The sequence below is a fragment of the Gouania willdenowi genome, chromosome 21 (genome assembly GCF_900634775.1).
Source record: "Gouania willdenowi chromosome 21, fGouWil2.1, whole genome shotgun sequence".
NCBI lineage: Eukaryota > Metazoa > Chordata > Actinopteri > Blenniiformes > Gobiesocidae > Gouania > Gouania willdenowi.
This window is the reverse complement of record NC_041064.1, coordinates 29,827,746-29,855,029: the sequence shown is the minus strand read 5'-3', so window position 1 is coordinate 29,855,029 and position 27,284 is coordinate 29,827,746. Positions and strand designations below refer to the sequence as shown.

The 27,284-nt window shown below is 36.8% G+C and overlaps 2 protein-coding genes across 2 annotated transcripts; one reads left to right on the top strand and one right to left on the bottom strand.

Annotated features, from left to right (window-relative positions):
- Window positions 1-859: 859 nt before the first annotated feature.
- cnot9 (CCR4-NOT transcription complex subunit 9) lies at window positions 860-8,758 on the bottom strand. The gene is made up of 8 exons (XM_028435942.1): window positions 8,443-8,758; window positions 7,564-7,749; window positions 5,048-5,163; window positions 4,833-4,942; window positions 4,641-4,750; window positions 3,742-3,840; window positions 3,541-3,632; window positions 860-1,540 (listed from the first exon to the last, which is right to left on the bottom strand). The coding sequence occupies exons 1-8, from the start codon at window positions 8,458-8,460 to the stop codon at window positions 1,372-1,374; spliced, it is 900 nt and encodes a 299-aa protein (XP_028291743.1). The 5' UTR covers window positions 8,461-8,758; the 3' UTR covers window positions 860-1,371.
- A 37-nt stretch (window positions 8,759-8,795) lies between these two features.
- usp37 (ubiquitin specific peptidase 37) lies at window positions 8,796-27,072 on the top strand. Its single transcript, XM_028435888.1, has 24 exons — window positions 8,796-8,962; window positions 9,689-9,873; window positions 10,887-11,037; window positions 13,518-13,606; window positions 13,684-13,799; window positions 13,923-14,000; window positions 14,120-14,208; window positions 14,301-14,394; window positions 14,473-14,625; window positions 14,718-14,849; window positions 15,962-16,085; window positions 16,329-16,576; window positions 18,668-18,785; window positions 18,877-18,956; window positions 19,125-19,289; window positions 19,481-19,519; window positions 20,039-20,186; window positions 20,272-20,491; window positions 22,257-22,423; window positions 22,580-22,640; window positions 23,338-23,453; window positions 23,802-23,871; window positions 24,103-24,241; window positions 25,832-27,072. The coding sequence occupies exons 2-24, from the start codon at window positions 9,700-9,702 to the stop codon at window positions 25,917-25,919; spliced, it is 2,859 nt and encodes a 952-aa protein (XP_028291689.1). The 5' UTR covers window positions 8,796-8,962; window positions 9,689-9,699; the 3' UTR covers window positions 25,920-27,072.
- The last annotated feature ends 212 nt before the right edge of the window (window positions 27,073-27,284 follow it).

The following is a 27,284-nucleotide window of genomic DNA, read 5'->3' as shown; positions in this document are numbered from 1 at the left end:
TTCAGTAAAGAGCAACTTGGATTGGTTGAGTCTACGTGTCATCCTCCACAGCTCCCTATCATTTCACTTCCACATCAATAACATAATCCAGTCTGCATACTTCCACCTACGCAACATAAACCTTCTCCGCCCCTCTCTCACTCCACTGCCATCCTGGTTCACAGCCTCGTCACTTCCCGGATCGAATTTTGCAACTCACTCCTTTTCGGTGTCCCTCACAAATCCCTTCATAAAATCCAACTGGTCTAGAACTCTGCAGCCCGTATTATCATCGGAACCCCCTCCTCTAACCACATCTCCCCTGTCCTTCAGCAGCTCCACCAGCTCCCCATCAAATTTAGAATCAGATTTAAAGTCCTCCTGTACACTTTCAAGGCCATCCATAACCTCACCCCCCAAACATCAGAAAACGCATCTCTTTCAATCTGTCCACTCTGTAAATTATCATCCCTAATGTCACCTCCATTTTCTCTGTATTTATTGTAAAGTGTCCTTAGGTGGCCTGAAAGGTGCGTTTAAATAAAATGAATTATATCTTTAACAAAACTGGAGTTTATATCCAAATCATGGCCTGATGGTGATTACTTTGGTTTCCCCTAGATATATCATACTGAACTAATTAAAGTTTTTAATTTAAGGTAAAGCTGTTCCCATCAGCCAAGTGGTGGCACGACCAATGTTTCAGTCTGATAGAGTCGGCCCTGGCTAGTAAACAGTCTGCTGGAAACTTTTATTTTTCTATCTTCATTTTAATGTGACCAATGCAGATGAAAAACTATGAGTGTTGGGGTAATATAACCAGTGGCAATGAAAAACCATGCATAATCAAGGTCTGTATGAGATGAGTTGGATACACAGGTAGAAAGAATGTTCAGTTTATTTATCAAATCCTTCAAGCAAAGCTTATTTCAGATTTTCCTCCAATCACTTTACAAAAAAAAAAACAAATGTGAGAGACAAACCCTGCATTATTCAACAAGTGCATACAATACAGCTGCAAAGAGCTAAAGTTACACAATGACTAAAGAGTTTTATCTCTGTTGCGAGGATTGAAAAACTTGAACGATGGCAGGAAATGAGAACTTTATTGACAACTGTCACTCCCGAATCTCTCAAATGTCATTTGTTGCATTTCAACCATTTTGGCCACTTTACTCAAATTAAATCAGAAAAAAGCTGGAGTCAACTGATCAAAGGTGAACACATCTGTAATATTGTGTCCTCTGAAATCTATTATTCACTTTAAAAAAAAGGCCAAAAAAAAAAAAGTTTTTTAAAAATGTTGCCTTGTCTGAACGTTTTTTTTTTCCTCTAGGATCGACACCCCAGTCGGCAGTGAGTCCATTTCAGCGCACTGGGTCTGATGCTGGGTTACTGGGGAGCCAGTGGGATTCCTCGGGCGTCCGTGACTTGGCCCTCCTGGAGGTTCTTGACCAGCTGAGCCAGCCAGCGCTTGGTGGTGGTATCATCCTTCAGCACTTGGGCGAAGGTGCTGTCCTTTAGTTGATCAGGGAGACACTGACGAAGGGCCTCTCTGGCTCTGAGGAAGAGGAGCAGCAAGTTCAACCACCAACACCCAGCTGCCTTCATCATGTTCATCGTTTTGCTTTATCATCAACAATGCAAATATTGTTACAGCAAACATGAATGTGCGTGTGTGTAGAGGATGCGTGGCACTGTACAATACACACTTTGTGTACTTAGCAGCTTTGTGTACATGGCTACATGAATCACAGAATCATGATGAGCTAAAGTGGGCCACAGATTTTATGGAGGAAAACAAGTAATTTCAACATTATTGTGCCATAGTTTGCACTTCTACATATACATAAAATACAAAATATGTAAGAAACTGACAAAAAAAGTGATAGAAATTGGTCACAAAATTTAAAGTGAAGATTTTGTTGGGACGATATCTATTTATTAAGGGAAATGTTATGTAATAATTTGAGGAAGATTGAAGGATTTTGTAAAAATTTTTTAGTTTTTTTTCCAACAGTTCAACATTAAAAATGACTGACCTCCCCTTTCTCTCTAACTTGTATTTTAATCTCAAACAATTTCATTCCTTTAACAAAAATGAAAGAAAAACTTTTAAAAGTGAGTTTTCCTAACACCAAGACAACAGCAAGTCAAATTGTTAAAAAGGTTATATTAAATACATGACAATTGTGGTTCAAGTTGTTAAACGGTAATATTTTGAGATATTTCCTTGTTAAAAACTGGACTTTGACAGCATCTTATTTACATTCAGGTCAGATGCCTGTCATTTTTCCCACATTGATGTTGTAGTGCCTCCTAGTGGCAATCATTTAGTCTGCTTTTACAACAAGTCAAAGCTGAGAAATCTGTGTGATTGGGTGGGGAAAGTTAAAACGGTTCATATTCAGACACTGACCGTAGCAGATGAACAGGGTAACTAAATATCTTCAAATACCAAAAAGTAAACCTAAACACATCTTTGAGTATGGTGACTCCAGTTTTCAAGTTAAAGAGATCCTCCACTGTTTTTACAAATGTGGCCTAAAACCTTTGAAATGTCCTTATTACTTTGCACCATATTCATTTTATTAACTTTTTAAAATGGGACGACTTTACCGTTTTCGAGTCTGTGCGCCGCCATGTTGAAATGACGTGATTGATTACACAAATCACCCCTTTAGTCCATTAAGTTCTAAAGGAGGTGAAGCATTCAGGATCATTTAGCACCGTTTTCAGTCAAAATGACTTGTGCTGCTTTGGGTTGCTCTTAAAATCAGTAAAAGTTAAAAAAGTGGATGTAAACATCGTGTTTACCAAAATTTCATTAAAAAAATTTTTTTTAAAAAAAAAAAATCTGTGACCGCAGGGGGCGACAGTTCGTAAATGGCATGAAGAAGATTAGTGCTCCGTGCATGTAAATACAGGCAACCAGGATTGGACTGCTGCTCAGAGCAGCAGTATAAGTGACAGTATAAGTTGTCAGTTTGACTGAAAAAGCTGCTAAATGATCCTGAATGCTTCACCTACTATAGAACTCAATGAACTGAAAGGGCGATTTGACAATATTTGCTTTCAGCATGGTTAGCGGTGAGGATTTGCAGCAGTTTTTGGTGCTTGAAGATGTGGGCTTTGTCATCTTTTAATTACGCTGGATCCATGTTACAAAATAAATGGCCAGTTTAAGTTCACTTTAGTATAGGTTTCTTTATTGAGTTTTTTATTTATTTATTTTTGAATTAATATTTCCCTAGTTTGTATATGGGCTGCCAGAGTTGAGCGTTTGTCTTTTGGAATTGTCATTTTATGTGTATTTTACTGTTTTTATGTTATATCATACAATACACATACATAGGAATGTGTATGAACTTTGTTTTGCTTCAAAGTAAAATAAACTGTTTAAAAATAATTCCTGGCTGTTCTTTAAATGTAATTAAAACACTTTAACGGCCCGAGCCATCAGAACTAAACCGTGACCACCAAAATTCCGAGGTACATATTTGAACCGTGGACTGACTATCGTTGCATCCCTAAGCTCCAAACAGACCAATGTCTTCCTACCTGAGGTTATCTGAGAGGCGCAGGTAGCAGCGGACGACATGCTTCAGAAGACGAGCTGATGGTTCTTTGGACAGCTGCAGCACCATTTTGCCCTGAGAAGAAACATCTCAAATGTACAGGATTACCAGTGTTAATGGAGGATGCACATTTCTTATAATCTCATCTTGGAGGGAAAGCAGCTGCTTGTGGTCAGACACCCACCAGAATCATGGCCACGTGGGAGAATCGCTCATAGGTCTGGCAGATGTAGGCCAGCCCAGTGTCATCCAGCAGGATCTTCTGCAGGATAAAAGTGGCAACCTGAAAAAAAGAATAGAGATACAACTATTGCTTTATGGTAACTTATTTGGAACGTATCAGAAGTGTGGCTTATTGGGGAGTCATACGTAGTAGATAATTAGATATGTGATATGATTTGAATCTAAAATTTGAAATCTAAAACATTTGTTAAAGCTTCAGGACTATTTTTTGGCCTTTCTTCTGAAGACAAAAAAAAAAAAAAAAAAAAACCGTTTGATAAATTCTTCTGACATGTTTTCCAATCATTTAAACAGTTTTAATCTATGTGAAAAAAGAAAAACCTACGAAAAATGCGCGAGATGCAGTTCTTTGAGATACGAGGTTTCTCTCAATTATTCAAGTGCTTTACGACAGGGGTTCTCAACTGATCTCACCCTAGGACCCACATTTTGCCACAGTGATTAAATCACGACCCACTTTTTTTTTAATAATTCAACCAATTAAATTCTGTTTTTCAAAAATAGCTGTTAAAAAAAAATGCATATTCAACCATAAATAAATCTCTATATTTCCTTGTGTAACATGGATATCACAGCATGCCTAGCAAAAGAAAAGTTTCTTTCAAACTAAAAGACAAAGTACAACATGAGACATATTTTTGACCTGCTGTCCACAACCCACCCAGTAGAGGTCTGCGACCCACTTTTGAGTCCCAACCCACCAGTTGAGAATCACCGCTGTACAACATACCAAATATTTAATGTGAATCCTTTCAGACCAATTCTATCCAGATAAACACATTTAGCGTCACGAACATCCTGCTTTAAAGATACTGCTGCATTTCTCAACACGCCACGTACCGTCTTTGAGAGTTCACTCCCAGATTCCATGATGCGGAGACACAGTGGGATGATTTCAGTGGTCAGGAGAAAGTTGATCACCTCTTGTTCATCAGTTTTAACCAAAGCCCCTAAAGATTAACAAGGAACACATTAAGAACACTGGCAATAGACCTAAAATGAAAATCTTTCTAAACTGTCGAACAAGTTTACCTATGACTCCAAGGCTGGTAAGTCTCAGGTATTCAAAGGGGCGCGTTTTACTCACAGTATGCAGGAAAGGATAAAGAAAAAGAGGAATGTGAGCTGCGAGGAAGGCCGACCTGGAAGAAAAAACAATAGGGTTGAACGTGTGGATGCTTAACCTAAAATATTAGTTTTACGTAATGTGAAAAAGATCATTCTCAGGTTGAATAAAGAAAAATTACCTTGTCTCAGGGTGTGAAGCCACACACTGCAGAAGAGCCAGGGCATTACAAACTCTATTGGACTGATGAGCTGTGAGCGTAGGTGGGTTTATGGATGGATAGATGTTTACGATTTCCTTTGAAAGAAAGAGGGATAATCATCTATAAATTACAGGTCAAAAAGTGATAAAAACAAGTTGTACCAAAGAGCTTCAGTGAGTTCCAGATTAACCAAAATCCTTAAATGAGAAAACCAAGGCAGAAAACCATAAAACCAAAATTTTTAGTATACATAAATCAAATTAATGGCTATATGAATGTGTAGTACTCCCATTAATAAAAAAGCATTGTAATTGTATAAATTAATATGAATGATTCAAACAAACCAATTAAAAATGTTTAGCGATGTTCCAACAATGCACAAAAAAAAAAAAAAACATACAGTATAAAATCTTTAACTCATACATGAAATAATAATGTACATACCTAAAACTGACTGGGCTGCTGAAAAAGTCAAATTAAATATGTCCTCTCATCATAACTAAGTGCATAAAAGTTGTTGATAGAAAGCAGCTTTTCTGCTTTTTTCACACTGAAATCTGTGATAAATTATTATTATCAATTTTATTTTCATACTATTATTATCTTGTTATTTTATTTAGTTTTGCACATTCTAGTATAACTACTGTTTATATTTATTATTATTTTTTCTAGTTGATTGTTATTATTTAATGTTTACACTATTAGAGAGAGCACAGTTCACCAAGTCAAATTCCTCGTGTGTATAACATACATTCTTGGCCAATTAAGTTGATTCTGATTCTGATTCTAAATGCTCTGTGCGTCTCCAAGCGGGTTTTCCACATTCATTGCGGAGTGTACCATTTCTTGTGTGCGCTGCTTTAATCCCATCCAAGTAATGGTCTTTCTAACACAGACCAAGTATAGTCGTGAAAGACTCGTGATGAAGTGCAGAGGATCTCTGTGAAACGTGCGCTGACCGACTGAAGCTGAATTTGTGCTGCTGATGTGCACACATCGCGATGTATAGGGTTCGTGTGTTGACGCAGAAGGTTAATTGAGTACCTACTTTTCATAAATTTGACTCCGTGTCTAACTCATCTTAGAAGACACTTTAGTGATCAGATGTATTAAAAATATGGCCGATCCATAGACTTGGCCCATTTCCAGACTAGAGCGCAATGACCGCGGTGCTTGCATCATCACATCTTATTTCGGTGAATAAAAAGAGTTTTGAAAAAATTTAGGTGCATCACTAGTTCCATATGAGCAATAAGTAGGGATGAAACGGTACAGATGTCATAACGCGATAAGATAGACCATAATCGCCTCATGACAATACAATATTTTTATAAACAATAAGAAAAAAAGACCAACAAAAAGTATGGAAAAAAACCCCAATGCTTTAACTCTGGCCATACTTACACGAGATATGACCTTTTCGATAAGCCTTTTCACACTCTTGCTCAGCTGGTCAAAGGTCAAGAGGGATAAACTCGCCATGGCTGACGGAAGCGAGTGTGGCAGATTTTGATTATACCCGTTGGAGCTTTGATTCCTTGAAAGATTTTTTTGCAGAAAGTGGTATCGGTCTCCGAGGAAGAAAAACCCAGTTAGCAGCCAAAGCTAATGATGCACACGAGTTGAATATTCTGTTTTTCCTGACTTTTCAAACCGTTTCAGCTGATGGAGTTACTCCAGTTCACTTATCAACCTGTCCATCTTGTGCGCTTCCTTCAAAGTTGTAAAATGAATTAAAATAATAGCTTAATAAAAATAATTATGGACCTGGTTAGTGAATGGTGGACCTTGTAAATTTACCTTTTCAAAGTGAGAACTCATACTGTCCTTTTCACACAGACATCTCGCTTCTCCCATCAATAATACATTTTATTTATAAGTGCTTTTCAAAAACACTTCACAGTTGTTAAAACAACTACACAAGTCAGAAAAAGAAACCAACAACATCAATGAAATATATACAGAAAATGCATGACAATCAAAAGTTGAAAGCTTGGGAGAGGAGTTTGAAAGCAGAGGAGGTCTGTCACTTTGATACTGTTTCTCTCATTGTTTGTTTTTTTTGGAAGAGAGAGGACTGGCCTTGTTTCCATACTGCTGCTGAGCTGCTTCCATCGGTTTTCAAAAGTGCTCGGATCGGCCGAAATCCCTGGTCACATCCTCGAGTCCGAATATGTGTATTATTATTAATAATATGAACACTAATAAAACACTAACGATCTCTAAAACACTGTTATTTTGGAAATATCAGAGTGAACGAGCTTGTTTACGTTTATGTCCCTCTTGACCTATGACCCCCCCAGGTCTCGCATGCGCAGTTCCAGAGTGTGAAAAGGCTTATTCAAAAGGAATATGAAGAAACATACAGTGGTGTGGAGTAGATCATGTGGATTTTTTTTCAATGAATCATACCTTCAACAATACACCATGTGACTGTTTAATATCGCGATATCTTGTCAAACGATATATGGTCCCATGTTTAGTGATGACCCTACCTGCAGCAGAGCTGCGATGGTGCCACAGGAGTGCCATAGCATTGGGGCCAGGTCCGGCACAGACTCGCGTTTCTTGCTCAGTTCCAGTAAAGCATTCTCTCGGGTCTCTGGGCTCGACAGCTCGTTTATCCATTGGTAGATCTTTTCCCGGTCCACCTGAGCCAGGGCTGTGACGTTACTTACAGCCTGCAGGAAACAAGGTTTTTATAACATCAGTGTGAAATTTGAAAACCTACATTAAATGATTCAAGGATTTCTAATTGTTAAAATTCAAATGTGTTTTTAACTGACATTCACAGCTGGCTGTCTCTAAAAAACAACAATGTACAAACTTTTTCTTCCAAAGACCTAATTTCATGGACAATCTGCACTTAAGTGTCTCTGTTATAAATCTTGTTGTTTTAATGGGTAAATATTTTATTCATATTTGTAAATGAAAAGACTACTCCTTTGTGAAATGTCTTTAGTATTTGGTTCACTGATTATTTTCTCTGTATTTAATATATATTTTCTTTTTCTCTCTCTTTTCAGACCTTCATTGATTCACTTGTGTATTTATTACTGCATATAATAATTTTAAAAAGGACTCAAGGTGGAACCCTAATGTTAAATGGCTCTTATTAGAAAAGTTTTATTAAATCATTTAATTTAGGCTCAACGTGAACAACGTCATTCAAACACCTGCCTGTCAGGGACAGAGGAGTGGGATGAACCAGTCCCCAAAATCTTAAACCTTAGCTTTAACAAACACGCAGGGCTAAAAGTAAATATTTAAGATATAGAATGAATAGTGCGATTTCCTTTCACCTTGCATACTTCTTGTTTTACGAATAACAGCAACAAGATTAGTTTTAAAAAACGTCGTATTGATAAACTCACCGCTCCAGTTGCCAGCATTGTCTGAAGTTCTTCTCCTAATGTTTTGGATTCTGCGTGTGTTGCTCAAGTAAAGTGAAATGCTAATTTCTGCTCAATAGCACAGCTAATCCCAGCTAGCTGCACTCGAGGTTTCAGTCAATAAAAGCCAGAGCGTACAACTCAAAACTTTCGTAAAAAACATAGACAACGAAACCTGTTTTTATCTATCGCAGCAGTAAATATATAACTACTACCACATCTCAGGAATAAACAATACACAAGATAGTTTCACCGACTGCGCGCGGACGGCCTGTTTATATGCTCATACAGTTATCGCGAGAAGTGCGTCTAAACGTAGTCTCGGTTGTCATTTCCGTGGTGAGATTTCACATTCCCGCCATCATCGCACAGCGCAGTGTCGTGCGGCTCTGCTGTCAATATCATTTACACAGCAGCTGGATGCCGGTTAAACTTACGGTGCCCACGGACTACTTACGCTTACTCTTTAATGTTTTGGAGGTAGAAGAACAAACAACTGCAGGTAAATGAGTGCCTCTGCATTACAAGAACTAAGACCGTTTTGTCTTCACATAGCAACCAGGTGAATTAGCTCATTAGCTTGCTCACGCTAGCCTGCTAGCTGAGCAGCTAATGACGGCCTTCTCCATCCATTCAGCGGCTGCTGGGGAGAATGCTAAATTACCAAAACTTCGGGCACTCTGTTACACTTGTGCCAAATCAATTACTAGTCTTCCTAAATTATCACTGTGTTACACGTTTAGGTCGACCAGCGCAAGCAACTATTACAACCAAAACATTGGTCACAACGTGTTATTATGCGCTGTTGAGCTAGTTAGTAGATGCCCGACTGTCAGTTTGCTGCTAGCTTTCTACACAACAACATATAGAGGTAGTTCACTCCATTTTTTTATTGGCGCTTTTGGCTTTTATTCGTTTGTAATCGTTGTTGGCAGCTTTCTCGATAGCTTGTTACCCCGATGTTTACGGACTTGGAGTTTGCTTTACTTGCACTAGTAGCACCAGTAGTAGTGTCATCTCCACGTTCCCTCTGCACTTCTGCTATGTTTATAGTTGTTGCTCTATAATTGCAAGTTATTAATTTTATTTTTTTATTGTAACTTTTATTGGCATTTTACTCATCTTTTACTATCAATTGTCTTGCTGTAAACAGTCATGTACTGCACGTAGGCAAATCTCACTGTTACTCCGGTTATGATTGTCTCTTTTCTGTTAATTACATTTTCAGGATAAAACCTCATGGCCACTACAATGCCCAAAAGCCCCACTGGAAACCCTATCAAGATCCGTATAAAGAGCATGGACTTGGGCACCACTCGGTGGAAAGAGGGATCATTTGAGATTTTGGAAAAGGATAATAAAGTCAACTTGTGTGTTCGGTTTAGCTGTGGCGGACCCTCAAAAACCTTCCAGGTACTTGCACGTGTTACTGGATTATTATTGGGTCAAGAGATTTTGCAACAATGAACAGAGGTAGCACACTGAAATAATATTGAACTTGTGAGGATCATCTCAACCTGTTGTGCCACTGCCAATCATATTTGTAAAAAAATAATTAAGACATTATTAAACATTGTAGCACCTTTTATACAATGGTTTGCAAGTCAACCGGATACAATATGCTTGGATATCTTTCTGCTTTACTCTAAAACATCAAATGAATGTTCATTTGACACTATGTACAGTTGAATTTTATGATTTTTTTTTTTTTAAATTCTAACTACATTTGCAGGATGTTTATAGTGTAACTGTAGCAAATTTTAATTATAATCTTTATCTAAAGATAATATATAATGCCAAATGTTTAGTTGAATAATTTTTAAAGACCTTTTAGAGCAAAAAAAAAAAAAAACCTTCAAATCTGTAATCTGCTAATTAGGGCTGGGTGATATGACCTAAAATTTATATCATGGTAAAAATGTAATCCCGTAATGGTATACATCGCCATATAAGTGTAAAAATGATAAGTGTTTCAGAATGGGTTATAAAGTTCCTTAGCAAAGTCAAATTCATAAAAAATATTTTGTAATTTTGAGAACTTTTATTGTGCAGATCTCAAAACTTAAAATGAACTCTGCTCTATGGTGCAAAATACTGCGAACAAACACAAATAACACAGATTATGCATTCTAAAAATAGTAGAACAGGCCCATAATGTTAAATAGTAAAAAATTGCTCACTTCTCGAAGAACACACAAAATAAATAACACAATCGTCGGCTATATATACCATGTACCATGCACCCTTAGTTAATGTACAACATCCTAATTTAATCAAAGGTCACTCAATGAATAAACCACACTGTAACACCCAAGCTTTTGAATCGCATGTGAATAAATTAAAAAAAACCATCTATCTGGATACGAATGGTAAATATGTAATAACACTTCCATTAGTTGGCCTAAGATTGTTTTTGTCTTTTTCAGCTTCACCAGAATGTAAAGACCATAAGCCAGAATCAGAATCGTATCACACTGATGTTGAAAGACAGCAGCACCATCACTCTGGATAAGATGACTCCATCCCTGACACAGAAGACTAGGGAGTACCTGGAGAAGTTGAAACAGGGAAAGCCAGGTATGCACTTCACTGCAGATTTTTAAACGAGGCAGAGACGGTAAAGCAATAGGAGATCCACTGTGCAGGCGCTGCCACCAGCTATAGGAGCTAAAGGAGGGAACACTTTTTTTTTTTTATATATATATATATATGTATTTACAATGTTCAAACAATATTTACAAATTATATACACCAGTGCCCGTCGGAAGTATGTATTCATATAGTGGGAGCTTAAGTAGAGTTGTCAATTATGGGCATAATAATAAACAACATACTCTGTAGCATTATAAAGGGGTATATTTGCAGGTGCAAAGTAAAATAGTGTATGCAATTTCCCTGGTTTAATTCTTTGGGACATGCGCATGATAAATGTGTTGTTGTTTTTTTAACTAATTTTTATATTTTTTTCGTTTGGTGTATTTTTCTGTAGTAAATGTTTTTTGTCATTATGTGTATTTTTGTATCTTTCTGTTGTCGTTTTATGCATTTTGTATAATTATATTTTTTTGTTGCCATTGTAGTGTGATTCTGGAGTCATTTTGTGTATTTTGGTGTAGTTTTGTGCATTTCTGTTGTCATTTTAGTGTATTTTTTTGTATGAACGTTTAGTGTATTTTGAGTCATTTTCATATTTTTGTCGTTTTGTGTATTTTTTTGTAATATATGTTTTTTGTAGTCATTTTGTGTGTTTTTGGAGCCTTCTTGTATATTTTTGTAAATTTCTGTTGTCGTTTTGTGTACTTCCTGTATAGTTGTTGTTTAGTTTTGTTTTATGTTATTTGTGCATTTTTTGTATATTTATTGTTTTTTGTTACATTTGCAGTGTGATTCTGGAGTCATTTGTATTATATAGTTATAGTTTTTTGCATTTCTGTTGTCTTTTGTGTATTTTTTGTATAAATATTTAGTTTTGTGTATTTTGAGTCATTTTCATATTTTTGTCGTTTTGGGGAATCCATTCTAAATTTATGCGCACCAGTCCATCCACGTGTACTTGCCTGCCTAACTTCTCTATTTTCAGTAGTTAGGTGTAGTGGCAGGTGTGTCATGAGTGAAGCTGCAGTAATCAGGTGACCATCACTATGTAGCACCGTCTACGTAACATGTAAACACTTAGATCTGACTCAGAGCGTAAAACTACAGTCACTACCACGCTATGAACGTGTGTCGTGACACAGACTGTAACCGGAATAAATGGTGGTCCGTTATACACTCAACACTCACATACCTGCATGCATGTCACGTAGACCGTGATCAATAGTGAAGTGCACCTGATCGACGTGTGTGAGACTCTCTACCTGGGACTCTAATCTCCTCCGTTGGTTCTCTCACACACAATCGCCGCAAAGAAATGTGCAGCTTTCAACACAGCAGCCACTGCAGTCAAACACCTCCGCTTACATTCCCCTGTTTGAAGAAGCAGAATGTTTGCGATAAAGTTGGCTAATGACCTTCAGCACAGCCACCGCCCACGGTCATGAGACGAAGGAGGAAGTGAAGTCCGTGACCCGAGATTTAAAGGAAGTTTGGAATCACGGGAATAATATTAAATAACCATGAAATATTAACATAAAAAGACTTTTAGCGGTACAAAAACGTTTTTTAATATTGACTTTTTTCTTCTTTTTTTTTTTAACAAACTGCGACACAGTGACGTCATGAACCCGGAACCGGAAGTAGCGCACTCAATACCCCACTCTTACCGAGGGAGCCGTAATTATTAAATTAACGTTTTGACCATTTTGCTACACCAAATGACTCCAAAATAACGGATACACACACTTGGGGTATTTGGAAGTTGTTGACTAAGTTTCAGGTCGAACTCGCACCGCATCGGGGAGATACACACAGACCATCCTTGTATTTATAGATAGATTCAAAGGAGGGATCACATTCAGTCTATATGCTTTTGTTCATGTACTCATATCATGCACCAAACAACACTAAGTAATTAATAAGTATTTCTAACTTGTACAAATACATTGCAGTTCATAAAAAGAATAATAAAAAAAGGCTGGTTTAGTATCGTTGTTGCTCATTTTGGTATCGTGACAACTCGTGTGTGTATATATATATATATATATATATATATTTAAATTACTTTTAAAAGTATTATCAATAGTATACTTTACTTTTCTTTCTTTTTAATCTTTGTGGTATCCAGTGCAAAGTAAGAATTTCACTTTACAGGGAAACATGTTTCCTTGCTGTGCACAGTTATTGCTTCTGACGCATTGTCTGGATTTTTTTGGGAGGGGCACGTTGATGCAGGGCTACACGTAGCTACTGCATCAACTTGACGTAGAAACGAAAATGGCACATAAGAGTGTACTTTTCTTTGTTTTTTGCGTGTCATCACAAAATCCTGTTTCAGCTCAGATGTTTCAGTGATAAAAATGCATTTGGCCCAATTTTTGGCTCATTACTAATTGAAAGCTTGAAACTATGTTCTTTTTTATGACAAAAATACATTCTCGTCTTTCTTTCATAACTTTCAGTTTTAAAGTCCTCACACGGCAGTGCAAACTTCAGTGTTTTTAGCAACCGCTCTGTGAAAAACGAGACCAGTCCACCTGCGGAGAGGCAGGTGAGCAGTATTGCAAAAGTTTATACTATCAAAGGTGAAAAAAACTTGCAACTGATGTTTAGACCAACTACTTTCAGACAATGCAGCGGCGTCAGAGCACAGAAGGCCGGGAGGACTCTACACCACGGAAGCCTTTAGGCAGCCCCAGCAGAGCAGCCTCCAGCTCCACACGCACTGGAGTGTCTGAGAACAGGTGCAACACATTTTATACCCTCTTAATAACTTATTTTATCACTAATGTAATTTAAACCTTGTTGTTGAAAGTCTGCCTGTGGTTGTGTGGTACATTATGTTTTTTGTTTTGTTTTTATCTAAGGGTTGAAAGGAGGAAAAGACTTCATAATTCTGAGGGTGACCTTACGGAGGACTACCCCAAAGAAAACGACTCCTCAAGGTAAAAAAAAAAAAATTCACTGCTGCAAGTGTGTCCATCTGTAGTCATTCAGCAAAGACTGTTGAACATGATTACAATGTTTTGGTTTGTAAGTGACTTGAACCGTGTTTTTTAAAAAGCAATAACAAAGCTACTACAGACCCCCAAAGGAAATTTCTCCAAAGCTGTAAAGAAAAGCTGAAGCAAACCGAAGAGAACAGGAATTCCAGTAAGTTTTTGAAATCAATATTTTGTGACTCATGCTTTTGAAGTTGCCATGCACAACCTTTTTTATTTATTCTATTATTTTTTGCATGACAGCTTCACTGGGCTCAACTCCCCTTCAGCCATCATCGTTTTATGGGAGTCGATCACTGACTAAAGATTACAGCCAGAACCACTCTTTCCTGGATAGGTAAGGGTAAATGAATGTGTGCACTGGGTTTTAAAATCAGTTTAAAAATCTACATCATTGTGGTTTTTCTCACTGTAGGTCATCCTCTACACAAACCCCTGCAGCTAAGAGGAGCCTCATGCTCCCCAACCATTCCACTCCATTTAAGAAAATACGACCCACTCTGGACTATAGTGGTTGGAACAAGCAAAGGCCTTCTAGTCATTTGCAGCCTCAGCCTCCACTACAAGGGTAAAAACAGGCTCTATAGAGGCTTATGTTGAGCATTATTTACATGAACCATGTGCAAGTAATTTATGTTTTTTTGCTTTTAAACATTGCAGGTTCTCCAACCTGGGTAACACTTGTTACATGAATGCCATCCTACAGTCTCTGTTTAGCCTCCTGTCTTTCTCCAATGACATGCTCAAGCAGAGCGTCCCTTGGAAAAAAGTTCCGATAAATGCATTACTCAGGTAATTTAGAATCAGTCACTTTCAAAACAAATAAATTAAATAAAATTACTTTCTTTTGGTCATAGATGAAATATTAGAGTTGTCCCGATCCGATATTGATATCGGTCCGATATCAGCCAGAAAACGAATATTGGATTTTATCGGACTGCATCTAAAATCACAGATATAAGCTCTCCGATAAAATTTTCTGCTCCAGCTCTTCTATGCATAGGTGACTGGTTCACACTCCAACAAAGTAACCTACTGTTGCAGACAATTGTTCTCTGTTTGAGCAACATCCCTTGATCAAGCCTTTTCTAACATTCCACACTACAAAAAGAGTAATAAAAGTATGTATGATTTGTGCTGATATCTGATCTATATTGGTATCGGCCGATATGCAAGGCTGCAGTATCAGTATCATACCGGAAGTGTAAAATTTGTATCGGGAAATCCATATGTTTAAGCCTGATGTTTCTAACTTTTCTTTATGCGCTGTAATTGTTTTCATGGAGTTGCACTCCCTTAGTATATTTTAAATTCTTGGGGAAACATCTGTATTTTTATTTAACATGATGAACATCGGATTAATAATCGTGGTTAATATTAATCCAAGTAATTGTGATCATACCTGACCCGAACCAAATGTGTTACGTTGCATGTGTTGACATGCCCCCATGAGTTGATTAATATATAAAAAAAAAACATTTGTATTAATTGATTTATATTTTTGTTATTGGTTAAGCATGAGCATTCTTATGTTTTACATGTTTCAACTCTGCATGTTTTTATGTTTCACTTTTGTACACGTTATTTTGTATTTGCCCTGATGCTGCCTCCTGGCCAGGTCGTCACTGTAGATGAGAACTGATTTTCAATGAGGAACCTGATTAAATAAATTAAATTAAATTAAATACAGGAAGAAAACAAACCCTGTGAGTACTTTTGATCAATAACAATAATAGAGTAATAAAGTATTAAATTGGACAATGTCCACTTTTCATCCAGCTATTGTCTTTTTTCCTTTTATGGATTTTTATTGTATACTATTTTTTTTTTTGTATGTAAGTAACCATGCTGAGAACCTGTGTTGTTGTTCAATTTTATTTATGTTCCATTTTCGCTTTGCACAGACGGTTTGCTCATCTAATGGCCAAGAAAGATGTGGGATGTCCAGAGACTAAAAAGGACCTTTTGCGCAAAGTAAAGAGTGCCATCTCCTCCACTGCCGAGCGTTTTTCTGGAAACATGCAGAATGTAAGATCCTTCCCTAAAACCATTGTATCTGGGCCTCAGGATGAAATGCTTTTGAGCCGTTTGGGTGGACTTTTTAAAATGCGTTGAGGATTACTAACTAGTAATTGGTATTGAAATAACTAATGACAATGATTGACATGTATTACGTTTTGTTTTTATGTGTTTTTCATGAATGGAAATTATCCTTAAATTTAATTTTATTTTAGTTGAATGCCAGACTGTGATAATTTGTTTATTCGTCAGGATGCACATGAATTCCTGAGTCAGTGTTTGGATCAGCTCAAAGATGACGTGGAGAAGATAAACAAGAGCTTGGCAAGCGACGTTTCCACTTCTCTGTCCTCTTCACCTTGTGATAATGGTCAGGAGCCCACAGTGTCATTAGCAGGGAAACTAGAACCTGGTGAAGAGGTCGACACTTCTCGCATCTACACCTGCCCTGTGGGTGTCAACATGGAGTTTGAAGTGCAGCACACCATCACATGCAAAGGGTGAGATTTGCATCACGTTTGTTTTTTAGATCTAGATGGGTAACAGGATTTTACAACCGTTTGGCTTTATTTCCAATAAATGTTTTGCAAGTTTTTTGTGAGTGGCAAACCTGTGTTTTGGCATGCCATAGTGAAATAAGTCCTTAAATAATTGTTATAACATAACTATCTACTTAATGGTGGAGGTTGATACATATGTGCATGTTTTATATGGGCTCTCAACCTTTTTGAGGTTCAGTTTGTATTCGGGCACGAGCACACTGAAGACTACAAATGGTTACACTTTACTAGAAGTTTTATACGTATGGCTGACATGCTGTCATTAGCATGAATAAGGTGTCATGAAGGCTGTCAATTAGTGTTGTTTGCTAAATTGACACCTTTCGCTAAAATATGACACCTTTGGAGCTATGTTGGCATTTTTTTGGTTAGATGGAAGGATCTAGTGGGGTTAGATAGTAGGGTTGGGGGTAAACGATTATTTGTGCGATTATTTTAACGAATAGTCGGCTATTCTAAAGACTAATTAGACAATTAATCTAATGATTATTTTTCTGTTTCACGATTAATAAAAACCATAAAATGTCAAATAAATACTAAAAAGATATTAATAAATTACTTTTAAACCACACACAACCAAAGCAATAATTAAAATGGTTTATCAAGTCTCTCTCAAAAAACAAAATTGCACTTTGAATAAATATTAAACATTGAGGCACAGAGGTAAATACTGTAGTTGTACATTCCTTAACAGGTAACACTTCCAATCCAGTTAAAACCTTTGTAAACAAAAATGCTAATGGCCCCGCCTCCGCCTGTTTCATTTTGTTACGTTTTCATTCAGTCTTAAACCATACAGAATGGACCAAATACTTTCTAGTTTGCCTCATTCATTCCACTATAGAACAAACATGCAGGTGCTGAGGGTGAACCTCCTTGTCATCCAGCCTGTTTGGAGGCGAAAGACGAGGAAAACAAAATACTTAGCCTTAGCTTGGTTGCTAGCAATGCTCGACATCCCCGCTTCTGCTTTCGATCACACCGCTTACGTCTCCTCCGCTGGCGGACACCGCAGGTAGGAGGCTCTGCAAAGACTGCAAATAACTATACCATGACGCCTATGGCTCCGTTTAAAGTATTCCCACACCTTTGGTGTAGGGCGGTGGGTTGTGTTTTGGTGACATGTAGAGCTTGGAGGGCAGGGTCCTGACTCTGAGAGGTGGTTGGAGACACAGTTTTGTCCTCCATGCTGGTTTGTTTTGGTCACTCACATGCGTGTGGCGAGTAGCTATGGCGACGCGTCGACTTCCGGATTTGACGTCGACAATTTTTTAGAACAGAGTAGTTGACGTTGACACGTTGCTACAGGCCTATTAGGTAGGGTTAGGGTTATGTTGAGGTTTGCGTAACCAATGACACTTCATGACACCTTATGTTAATGACAGGTGTCATGTCATAATAATGACAGTGTAATGTCAGCCTTGTGTATAAAAGTTCAAGTAAAGTGTTACCCTACAAACTTTAGTATCAAGTTTAAAGATGATTTATTCAAACGTTACCATTAAATTCAAATTCAAAATAAAAAAATATCTTGTTTTATTTTTTGCTTTTAGCCAAATAAATAGACCTAATAACATCCGTGACCCTTTGATCTTGTTTAGCCAGTGCCCCAATGTGTTAAGCTTACAAAAACATGTGCAACTGGTTGCTTGCAAATATGGATTTCCTTACAGTCTTGTAGGGAAACGGCACATTTACCAACTGTAAAACATTGAATCAGAAATACTTTATCCCAAGGGAAAATTTCTTTGGACAGAGGTTCGAGAAATATTACAATTGAAAAGAATAAACTTTAAACAAAGAAAAATTAAGTAAGACTATTAATTAAATAAGTATAAATACAAGTGCACACATTACAGTAGAAAAAATAAGATATTATTGCCTTTCTCATTTTAACGGTTAAATATCTGCATGTCGAATGTCTGTATGTTTCCTTGTGGAAGTTTTTTATTTTATTTGAGTGTCTCATACTGCATTTGCTGCTAGTTGTTGTACTTTAATCATAAATAACTATTTGATGTTTTGTTGCAGCTGTTGGGAGGTGGTGACAAAGCGAGAGCAGTTCAATGACCTGTCTATCGACTTACCACGTAGAAAGAAAGCCCTCCCACTTCGCTCCATTCAGGATTCCCTAGATTTGTTTTTCAGGGTGTGTTTTTGTTTTTACATTTGCCTTAGTTTGTATTGGTCTACTCTGGTTGCAGTAACTGTAATGTAACTACAACTACTACCCGTTGCAGATGGAGGAAATTGAATATTCCTGTGAAAAGTGCAATGGCAAGGAAGCAACAGTTACACATAAATTCAGCAAACTGCCAAGGTACTTATACTATTATTTAATGACAAAACAGTGAGATGCAGTGTTAATAGACAAAGCAACTGGAATTGTCTTTAGGAATGTTTTGTATTATTTTTTAACTACTGTAACTCTTTGTAACTTAAAACAATTGTGTACATTTGTAATGCATCATTTTTGTTTTTTCTATAGAGTGCTCATCCTACACCTGAAGCGATACAGCTTTAATGCTCAGCTTTCTATGAACAGCAAGCTGGGCCAACAGGTGTTGATTCCCAGATACCTGACCTTGTTGTCCCACTGCTCTGAGTCCACACGCCCCCCCGTCAGTCTGAGCTGGACTTTCCAGACCTCTTTGTAAGTTATGATAATGAGACATACTAGTAATGTAGGTAATGAAAAATGTTGGTACTTTTTCTTTGAGCACCTACTGGTGAATGTCTTCAGGACTTTTGTAATGCTTTAGTTGAGGGGTGGGGTATAAAAATTTTGAATACAAATTTCTGGGTTGAAACTTTATTTGTGTATGTCTTATTTGATCCAAAAAGGTCCAGAACACTGAAAACATCATCCACAGCTCCAACTCGGTAAGACTAATGTTTATTTAATAATGAAATGGAATCTGTTAAGCTTTTAAAAGAGTGTGGTATTTAATCATTCTCGTTAAAATAATGTTGTAGTTGTATTTTATTCTTCATCGGTCTATTGGCCAGTGGAATGGTAAAACAGTTTAAGTACATGTTGTTTATCATTTATAGACTTTTTTTATATTAATAATATAGTTTGTAATTAAACATTATTTTCTATCATATTTTGAAATCAGTGTATTGTCCCACCCCAAATAGTTAGAAATTGATTTAAATATTAATTTCCCATGTTCTAGTTCTATTCTTAATAATGATAACAACAACAATTTCATTTTAGGTACCTCTTTGGAAAGTTGAAGTCAATAAACAGATTAAAACAAGACATTTAGCAATAAAAGAAGTCTATAACAGACAACAGAACTGTGTGTTTTACCTTGGCTCTTGATTTCAAAATCTTGTCAGTCAGGCTTAGTTTAGTAATCTGTTAAATGGTTGATTTCTGAACATGTTGTGGTGTAGGAGAGCTGGAGGGAAAGCTGCAAACTCGAGCACAGTCTCAGTTCTGACGGACTCGGACTGGGAGGAAGAGTTTTGCCGAAAGGTGGTTTCAAGCCGTAAGCGGCGGCTTAGCACCTGTCTGCCCGATGATGATGACCAACCAGTGGAAGTAAGCTTTTCTGCACATGTATCATTCAGCTTTTTTTCTCTGCATATACCTGATAACATTCTTACATCATTTTATTATTTGTTAGAAGGCGGCCTCATTAAATCCAACAGATTTAGGAGGCATAAACGATGATGAGATGCTGGCAGCCGTACTGGAAATGAGCTGTCAGGAAGCCGCGGTCTCTGCGGCACCTTTACAAGAAGAGGAGCCAACCAGCAGCCCTGATACAGGATTTAGTGATGGAGATGCTCAGGAACTAGCTTACCACACAGATCTGCTTGAGACGGAAAGCAAGCAACCTACAGGTATGAAATGATAGTCGGTGCAATGTGGGGTATTTATAGAGATGCACAATGACATTAAGATTTAAATCAACTTAGTGGTGCTTTAGCACCAATAAAACTGGGTTGAATGTATCAATAGCAGCACTGGAATCCAAGAACACCAGAATTGAGACAATTTCTTTGAAGAAGTAAGATGATCTTTGTGTCTTTTTACCGCGGTGTCATGAAATGGCAATGGTAATAGTTTCAATACTGTTGAAAAAAAAAATTGCCAAGCACCTAAATAGGAGATCAAGATTAAATATCAAATATAATTTATTTAATACCTGAACATGATTCTATGTCCAGCAACAGCTGTGTAAGTGAAGGCTGGCTGCAAAAAAAAAAAAAAAGTTTCTTCAGCTGTCAGCGTAATGCGCTGTCCTCTTGAAGCACAAGCTTACACTATTGAATCAATCTTTTTTCTATGCACCTGTGTGTTGACCGTGCTGGTTTCCCCATGAGCTGAACTGTTAATAAAAGCAGGCTTACCACTAAAACAAATATAAATGTCAATTGTATGAGGAAAAAATAGGTTTTAATTGTTGGTTTCAGGTCAGGCTCTGATATAAATACCTAATTTATGTCGGACCTGTAGGTTTCACTTTTGCTTTGTCAGGTTCTGGTCAAAGCTTGATTATGGTTCATATCATAAATGGTTTGTGTTTGTAAGCAGATCGGCACCACAAAAAGCCAAAACAAAATATGCATCTCTCTCTTCCTTTTTCCTCTTCCTCCTCTGCACCTGTTCATTCATTCTCCGGCTCCGCTGCACAAAAACTTTGAGACAAACGCAACAATGCGCATATGGGTCAGATTGGAGCCACAAATGATTCACACTGGAGTCTGATACAGGTCACATTTTAAATGGTAATCTGGACGAACATACAAAATTGCTGTCACTAGGCTCCAATAGAGAGAGAGAGACACACACGTGTTTGGTGTGAAAGCACCCTGAGCTTTACGTCATATTTTTTAATTAGTCACAGTATTACCATATACTGCGGTAAAATAAGTATATAACGGTATCAAAAAATTCGATACCGCCCAAGCCTAATATACTCTATTCAGTCATTGAGAGAACTCAATCCAACCTACTCACCATAGAGCCCACAGGTGCAGGTTTTTATAAAAGGAGTGGGGTTAAGAGTGCTTGTTGTGACACAAGATGGTCTCAAAACATCACATGATCTTGTTCTCAGCCAATAGCAAAAATCAATTGTAATTGACTGGTTTCAACCCATAGAGGGCAGTAACTCTTACATTTTCCAATAAAATATGTCAAATTGAAATACATTGACTAAAATGTTGAGACCAGGATCAATCAACAGCACTACTTCATACCCAAATACATTTGTATTCATGAGAAAAAAGTGGTTTTGGGGTTTAGTTACTCTTTAACATTTGTTCGCAGCATCCATAGTAAGAAGAGTTGCCACAGCTGTTTCCCATCCTTTGTTATATCATCAAATTAAGTGGCTTTTTCTGAGACAAACATAAACACACACGGAGCAAATGTATTAATGAACAAAACATTTAATTGTTTTTACTATCAAAAACCTTAGTGTTTGCTTCATTTTATCATTATATTTGTTTCCTAACTTAATACTGACTTGGACTTATTTTCCTGGAGGTTAGCAGTGAGCTGCCATGGTAAAACACCCTGGGAAAAGAGATTAAAAAGCCTGGCATTGTTGAAATAGTTGTTGAAGTGTCTACTGACTAATTGATCTAATGGCTTTTGTAGACGTGCTGGATTCCCTGGAGTTGACCATGGATGAAAACAAAGAAAATGAAACTCCAGAGAGCGTGCAGCCCCAGGGGGAGTTGGACTGGGTCCAGCAGTACAATCTGGACCAGGAGAGGGAGGAGCAGGAGCTGCAGCAGGCTCTGGCTCAGAGCCTCAAAGAGCACGTAAGACCAAAACCCCTCAACATGACTTTAGCTTTAGCTCTAATTATTTGTTCTTTCATGTCGGTGACAGCTGTGATGGAATTTTTGGATTGGGATTGAGCAAAAAATTCATTACAAATGTTTTTGTAATCCCTGAATCTGCTTTGTGTCATACAGGAAGCCCAGGAGATGAGGGAGGACGATGATCTGAAGAGAGCAACTGAACTCAGCTTGCAAGGTGCGTGTCTAATTGATTTTGGCTAAAGAACCTTTACTGAAAAAGCAATATTTCACATGTAAATCACTAACATCATATAGTAATATACAGTTTAAATAGCCTCTAAAGCAGTGGTTTCCAACCTTTTTTGGGTCATGACCCCATTTCGACATCACAATCCTCTGGCTACCCCAGCGGATGTTTTTTAATTTTTTTTTATTACTTTTTGATCATGTTTGTGATATGGTATTACGAGTAGCACTATAGTGACGAGATTTGCCAGCTCAGGTATTTTTTGTGGTGTAATTTTTTTTTACTAGATTTATTTATATTTGAGGAAGTGAAAGTTTTAAATACAGTTGTTTAAGATTGTGTGTGGTGTTTTAGTTTAAAAAAGAATATTTTTATTTTTTAAATATTATTTTTATTTTTAGTATTTTATTTTTTACTTAACTAATTATTGGAAAAAATGTATACTGTATTTTTTTAGTTGTTTAAGACTGTGTGGCATTTGAGTTTGAATAAGAATAATAATCTAAGAAAAAAAAATGGCAAAAATATAATTTTGATCAGCATTTTTTTTTAAAAAGAAATCAATTACTAGACATTCCAGGTGACCCCACAAGGGGTCACTACCCCAAGGTTGAAAAACAGTACTCAAAGGACATTTATTGTGACGAGCCATTGCATGGCGTGATGTTCATTTGTCATCCAACAGAATTCAATAACTCTCTGTCAGAGTTGCTGTGCTCTGATGAAGACTCTGGGAATGAAGATGTGCTAGACATGGAGTACACAGAGGCAGAGGCAGAGAACCTGAAGAGAAATGCTGAGGTACTGGGTCAGAATCAGTATTTATTCTTAAACACAAATTTAAAAATTCAAGGTTCAAAACATTTTCTCATGAAGTAAAATGCTTCACTTATTTTTTTATTTTACTTTTTAACAAAAGTTCAGGATGAGCCTAGGTTAACATCATGTGTTTTATGGTTGAATAGGGTTTCAATGACTTTATTAGCAGTTGTAATGCTTCTGCTTAATCATTTTAAAGATTTACCAATTATGTCAATTATCCCAATTTCTGCGGCTCATGATTTTAGATTCTGATATAATTGCTGTACTGCAGGGTTGGTTTTTTTAATGCAAGGGTTTTTTTTTCTTTTTACTAACATTAATCCACAGAGCGGAGACTTGCCGAACTCTTTCAGACTTATCAGTGTTGTCAGTCACATTGGGAGCAGCTCCTCCTCTGGTGAGTATTGGTTTGTGTCTTTGAGATTAATCTTTACTGAGCAGCTGTGAGCCATGCTAGCTCTCTTATTTATATATAGATATTTTTTTTAAAACTACAATTGTTTGTTTCTAAAAAAAAAATGCTCGAGATATGTAAAACAAAACAGTATTGTGTTTTGCACAGATGCATCAATTTGTGACTGAAATGTGGTTTACATCCTTCACACACAAACTTTACCCACAATTTTAGGCCATTACATCAGTGATGTGTATGACATGAAGAAACAATCATGGCTGACCTACAACGACCTGGACGTGTCACGCACTCAGGAAGCAGCTGTTCAGAGGGATCGTGATCGCAGCGGATACATTTTCTTCTACATGCACAAGTGAGTTTGCAAGGTTTCTGATAATAAAAAAAAAAAGTCTTGATATCGTTTAAAATTACATTTATTTAAATTAATGGTCAAAAGGTCTGAAAAAAATGTTTTATTTTTTTTTAATTCAGACTTCTATTCTTTTTATGGTGTATAAACTGAGGAATGTGTCTGCACTGTTAAATGCATCACTGTGTGCACAATCCTGCATTAGGGAGATTCTTACAGGAAAAGATCAATTTATTTATTTTAGTAATTTTTGCTTTTGTTGCAAAAATTTAAACAACCACATATTCTCTATTTAATAATATCTGTACTGAAAACCATTAAAATGAAAATAAGTGCTGCACAATTTGAGGAAATTTTGTGTTTGTGATTATGGTAAACATTATTGCGATTCACTAAATGGTGTAATGACACTTCTTACCTGGTTAACAATCACATGTTCTCATACTAGGGATGTAACGATTCACTCAACTCTCGATACGATTTGATTTACGATGCTGGGTTCACGATACGATTCTCTCACGATTATTTTACAAAATGGGACTGTACATAAATGACTGAAAAATATTCCTTTATTTTTTTTGGGAAAATACTGTACTATTTTATTTTTATTTTTCTTTGTCAAAAGAATCCCTTGATAAACTATTCAAAACAATGCAATTTAACTAAAAAGAAATCTTGAATGAAATAAATAAAGGAATAATACAAATGAAGAAAAAGCCTATTCATTTAAATTCTGGTTCTATAGTAAACAATACAAAACTGCACAATAGTTCTTTTTCTTTTTAAAAGTGCATCTGAAAATGTATTTTGTGCCTTAATAATTGGACTTTAAAAAAAAAAAAAAAAACAGTTATTGCACTGTATTTGCGTCAGATATTTGTTTGGACCAGCAGAGGGTGCTGGTAACCCAGTGGTTGGTTGGCATGCAGATATCTTGCAGTGAAGAAAAGATGCTATGCACTAGCAGACAGAGCTAATAGAAAAACGTGACTTTTACAGATATTCACGTAATATTACAGATATTCTTTCAGTGTAAGGAATAATTTCTGAACATTTTAAAAGTAGAAGGCGGCCAGAAAGAAAGTAGTAGCAGATTCCGCCCGCTGCCTACACTTATGGATAGCGCCCTCTGTTGTTTAAAAAAAGTACTGCGGTTCAATTTTCACAGCATTGATGTGAATCGTGATACCTATGAATCTATTTTTAACTGCCTTACGATTAATCGTTACATCCTATCTCATACTGTATGACGATAGCGTTTAGATTACACGTGCAGCATTAATTAAAACGTGATGAAAATTATTCATATCTTGTTAAATTGTTGTGAATCAGAGCCCTTTTCTATATTATGAAAGAATTCAAAGGCAATCACTTATTTTTCAAACTGACTTCTTTTTACAAAGTTAAAATACCACAGTTTTTGTTGCATTGTTTTGAAAAAGCTGCCACAATATCAGATGTTTTAAGCTGCAACAATCACACAAATTTGCCATAATATCCTGGAGTGTTAGATATATACATATACACATTTATTAATGAATTACTATTATTAACTAAGGACCTCTGCATGTGTTTTCCTTTGTGCATACTCAGAGAGGTGTTTGAGCAGCTGTCTGAGATGGAGAAATCAGGATCCAGCAGCTCGTGTGAGGCTGGTAGAAACGTCCTGCAGCCACTCTGAGCACCTCATGTCTGCAAAGTGAAGAACGCTGTGTGTGCTCTGCTACTGATTCCTGTCCTGTCTTCAGCCATGTGGGTTCCTCTGTCACACAGTAGAAAATATCTGCCTACAGATAATAAGCTGTTCAACTCTACGGTTCAAATGTTCAGTGGATTCACTTTGGCCTGTATGTCTAGAGCCCATGGTTTTATTTTTTTATCTGACGGTTCTGCTTTGGTTTCCACTTGTTTAGAGAGACTTTATCTGAACACCACAGGTTTTTGCTACTGTGTGAAATGCATTTGCAGACTCTTTATTAGTCTCAATTTTGTCTATAATCTATGATAGAGTTGAAGGGTTGGTGTATTTGGTGCAATATTTGTGTTCTATGTGACTTAAATGGGCATGTTTGGATAAGCTTTCTGGCACAGAGTGGATGTTCTCGGCTGCTTCTTGTGTTTGACTTGCCCCGTGATTCAGAGTGTGTTATTGCCATATTTTATAGATATGAAAGTAAGTCATTATTACCATAGTTGGGCTTCTCAGTTTGGCCTGTATCATTCTTTTTGACCCTTGTGCCTCCCAAGAAATACTTTTATAAATGTATATACAAGCTTTACTTTCAAATTCGCACAACCTTGTTTTTTTGAATGTTTGTTGATACTAAACGATGTAAATCTGTTGTTTCCCTCTATATAAAGCCAACGGATTTTTCTATTTATTGCAACATTGAGTTGTTTTTTTTTTTAATTAGCTTGAGATGAGCAACAGTAAAGCTGATAGCAAAGTATTCAGCACCTGTAGAGCCGTTATTATACAGTATTTAACTCTTTAGATCTGACATGTTTGGTAACAAAGTGAAATATGAGCTGGTGTTCAGCAGCTACTGGACACTTTGTTTTCTGTCACATATTCCTAATCAACCCAAGCTTTCTTATGAAATTCGCCACTCTTTTGCCTTCCTCCAAGAGTAGTTCATAGTTGCACCATGACCTGTAACTAAGAACAAATGACTATTCATAAAGTGTCAGCTACTGTCTCCATCAACATGATGCGGGTGTGTTCAACAGAAAACAATCTTTCATTTAGAATTCAAATGAGCAGCTTTTTCTACCCTTCATACACAACTGACTTCCTACAACAAATTTTAAATAAACGCTACAGTTAAAATATGGTAATGCTTTTTATTTGACTTGTGCACTGTTTTAGATGGTACACAGTGGAACTGTGGTGCATTCAATGTCCAGTCAAATACTCTGAAAAGAAAAAAACCAACAGCATAAAACACTGTTTAGTGTTAATCATCAGTTAAAGGGGACTCGTTTTAGATGTTTTATGTGGCTTCCAGCATTTCACAATCATTTAAATTATTTTAAATGATGGGTT

Excerpts from the sequence above, each read along its gene's own strand:
- cnot9 (XM_028435942.1), bottom strand. Across the intron at positions 4,943-5,047 it reads GCTTCACACCCTGAGACAAG|GTCGGCCTTCCTCGCAGCTC; the intron begins GTAATTTTTCTT and ends TTTTTCTTCCAG. Across the intron at positions 3,841-4,640 it reads GGAGTGAACTCTCAAAGACG|GTTGCCACTTTTATCCTGCA; the intron begins GTACGTGGCGTG and ends TCTTTTTTTCAG.
- usp37 (XM_028435888.1), top strand. The coding sequence starts at position 9,700 with ATGGCCACTACAATGCCCAAAAGCCCCACTGGAAACCCTATCAAGATC. Across the intron at positions 14,395-14,472 it reads AACCACTCTTTCCTGGATAG|GTCATCCTCTACACAAACCC; the intron begins GTAAGGGTAAAT and ends TTCTCACTGTAG. Across the intron at positions 16,577-18,667 it reads CACACCATCACATGCAAAGG|CTGTTGGGAGGTGGTGACAA; the intron begins GTGAGATTTGCA and ends GTTTTGTTGCAG.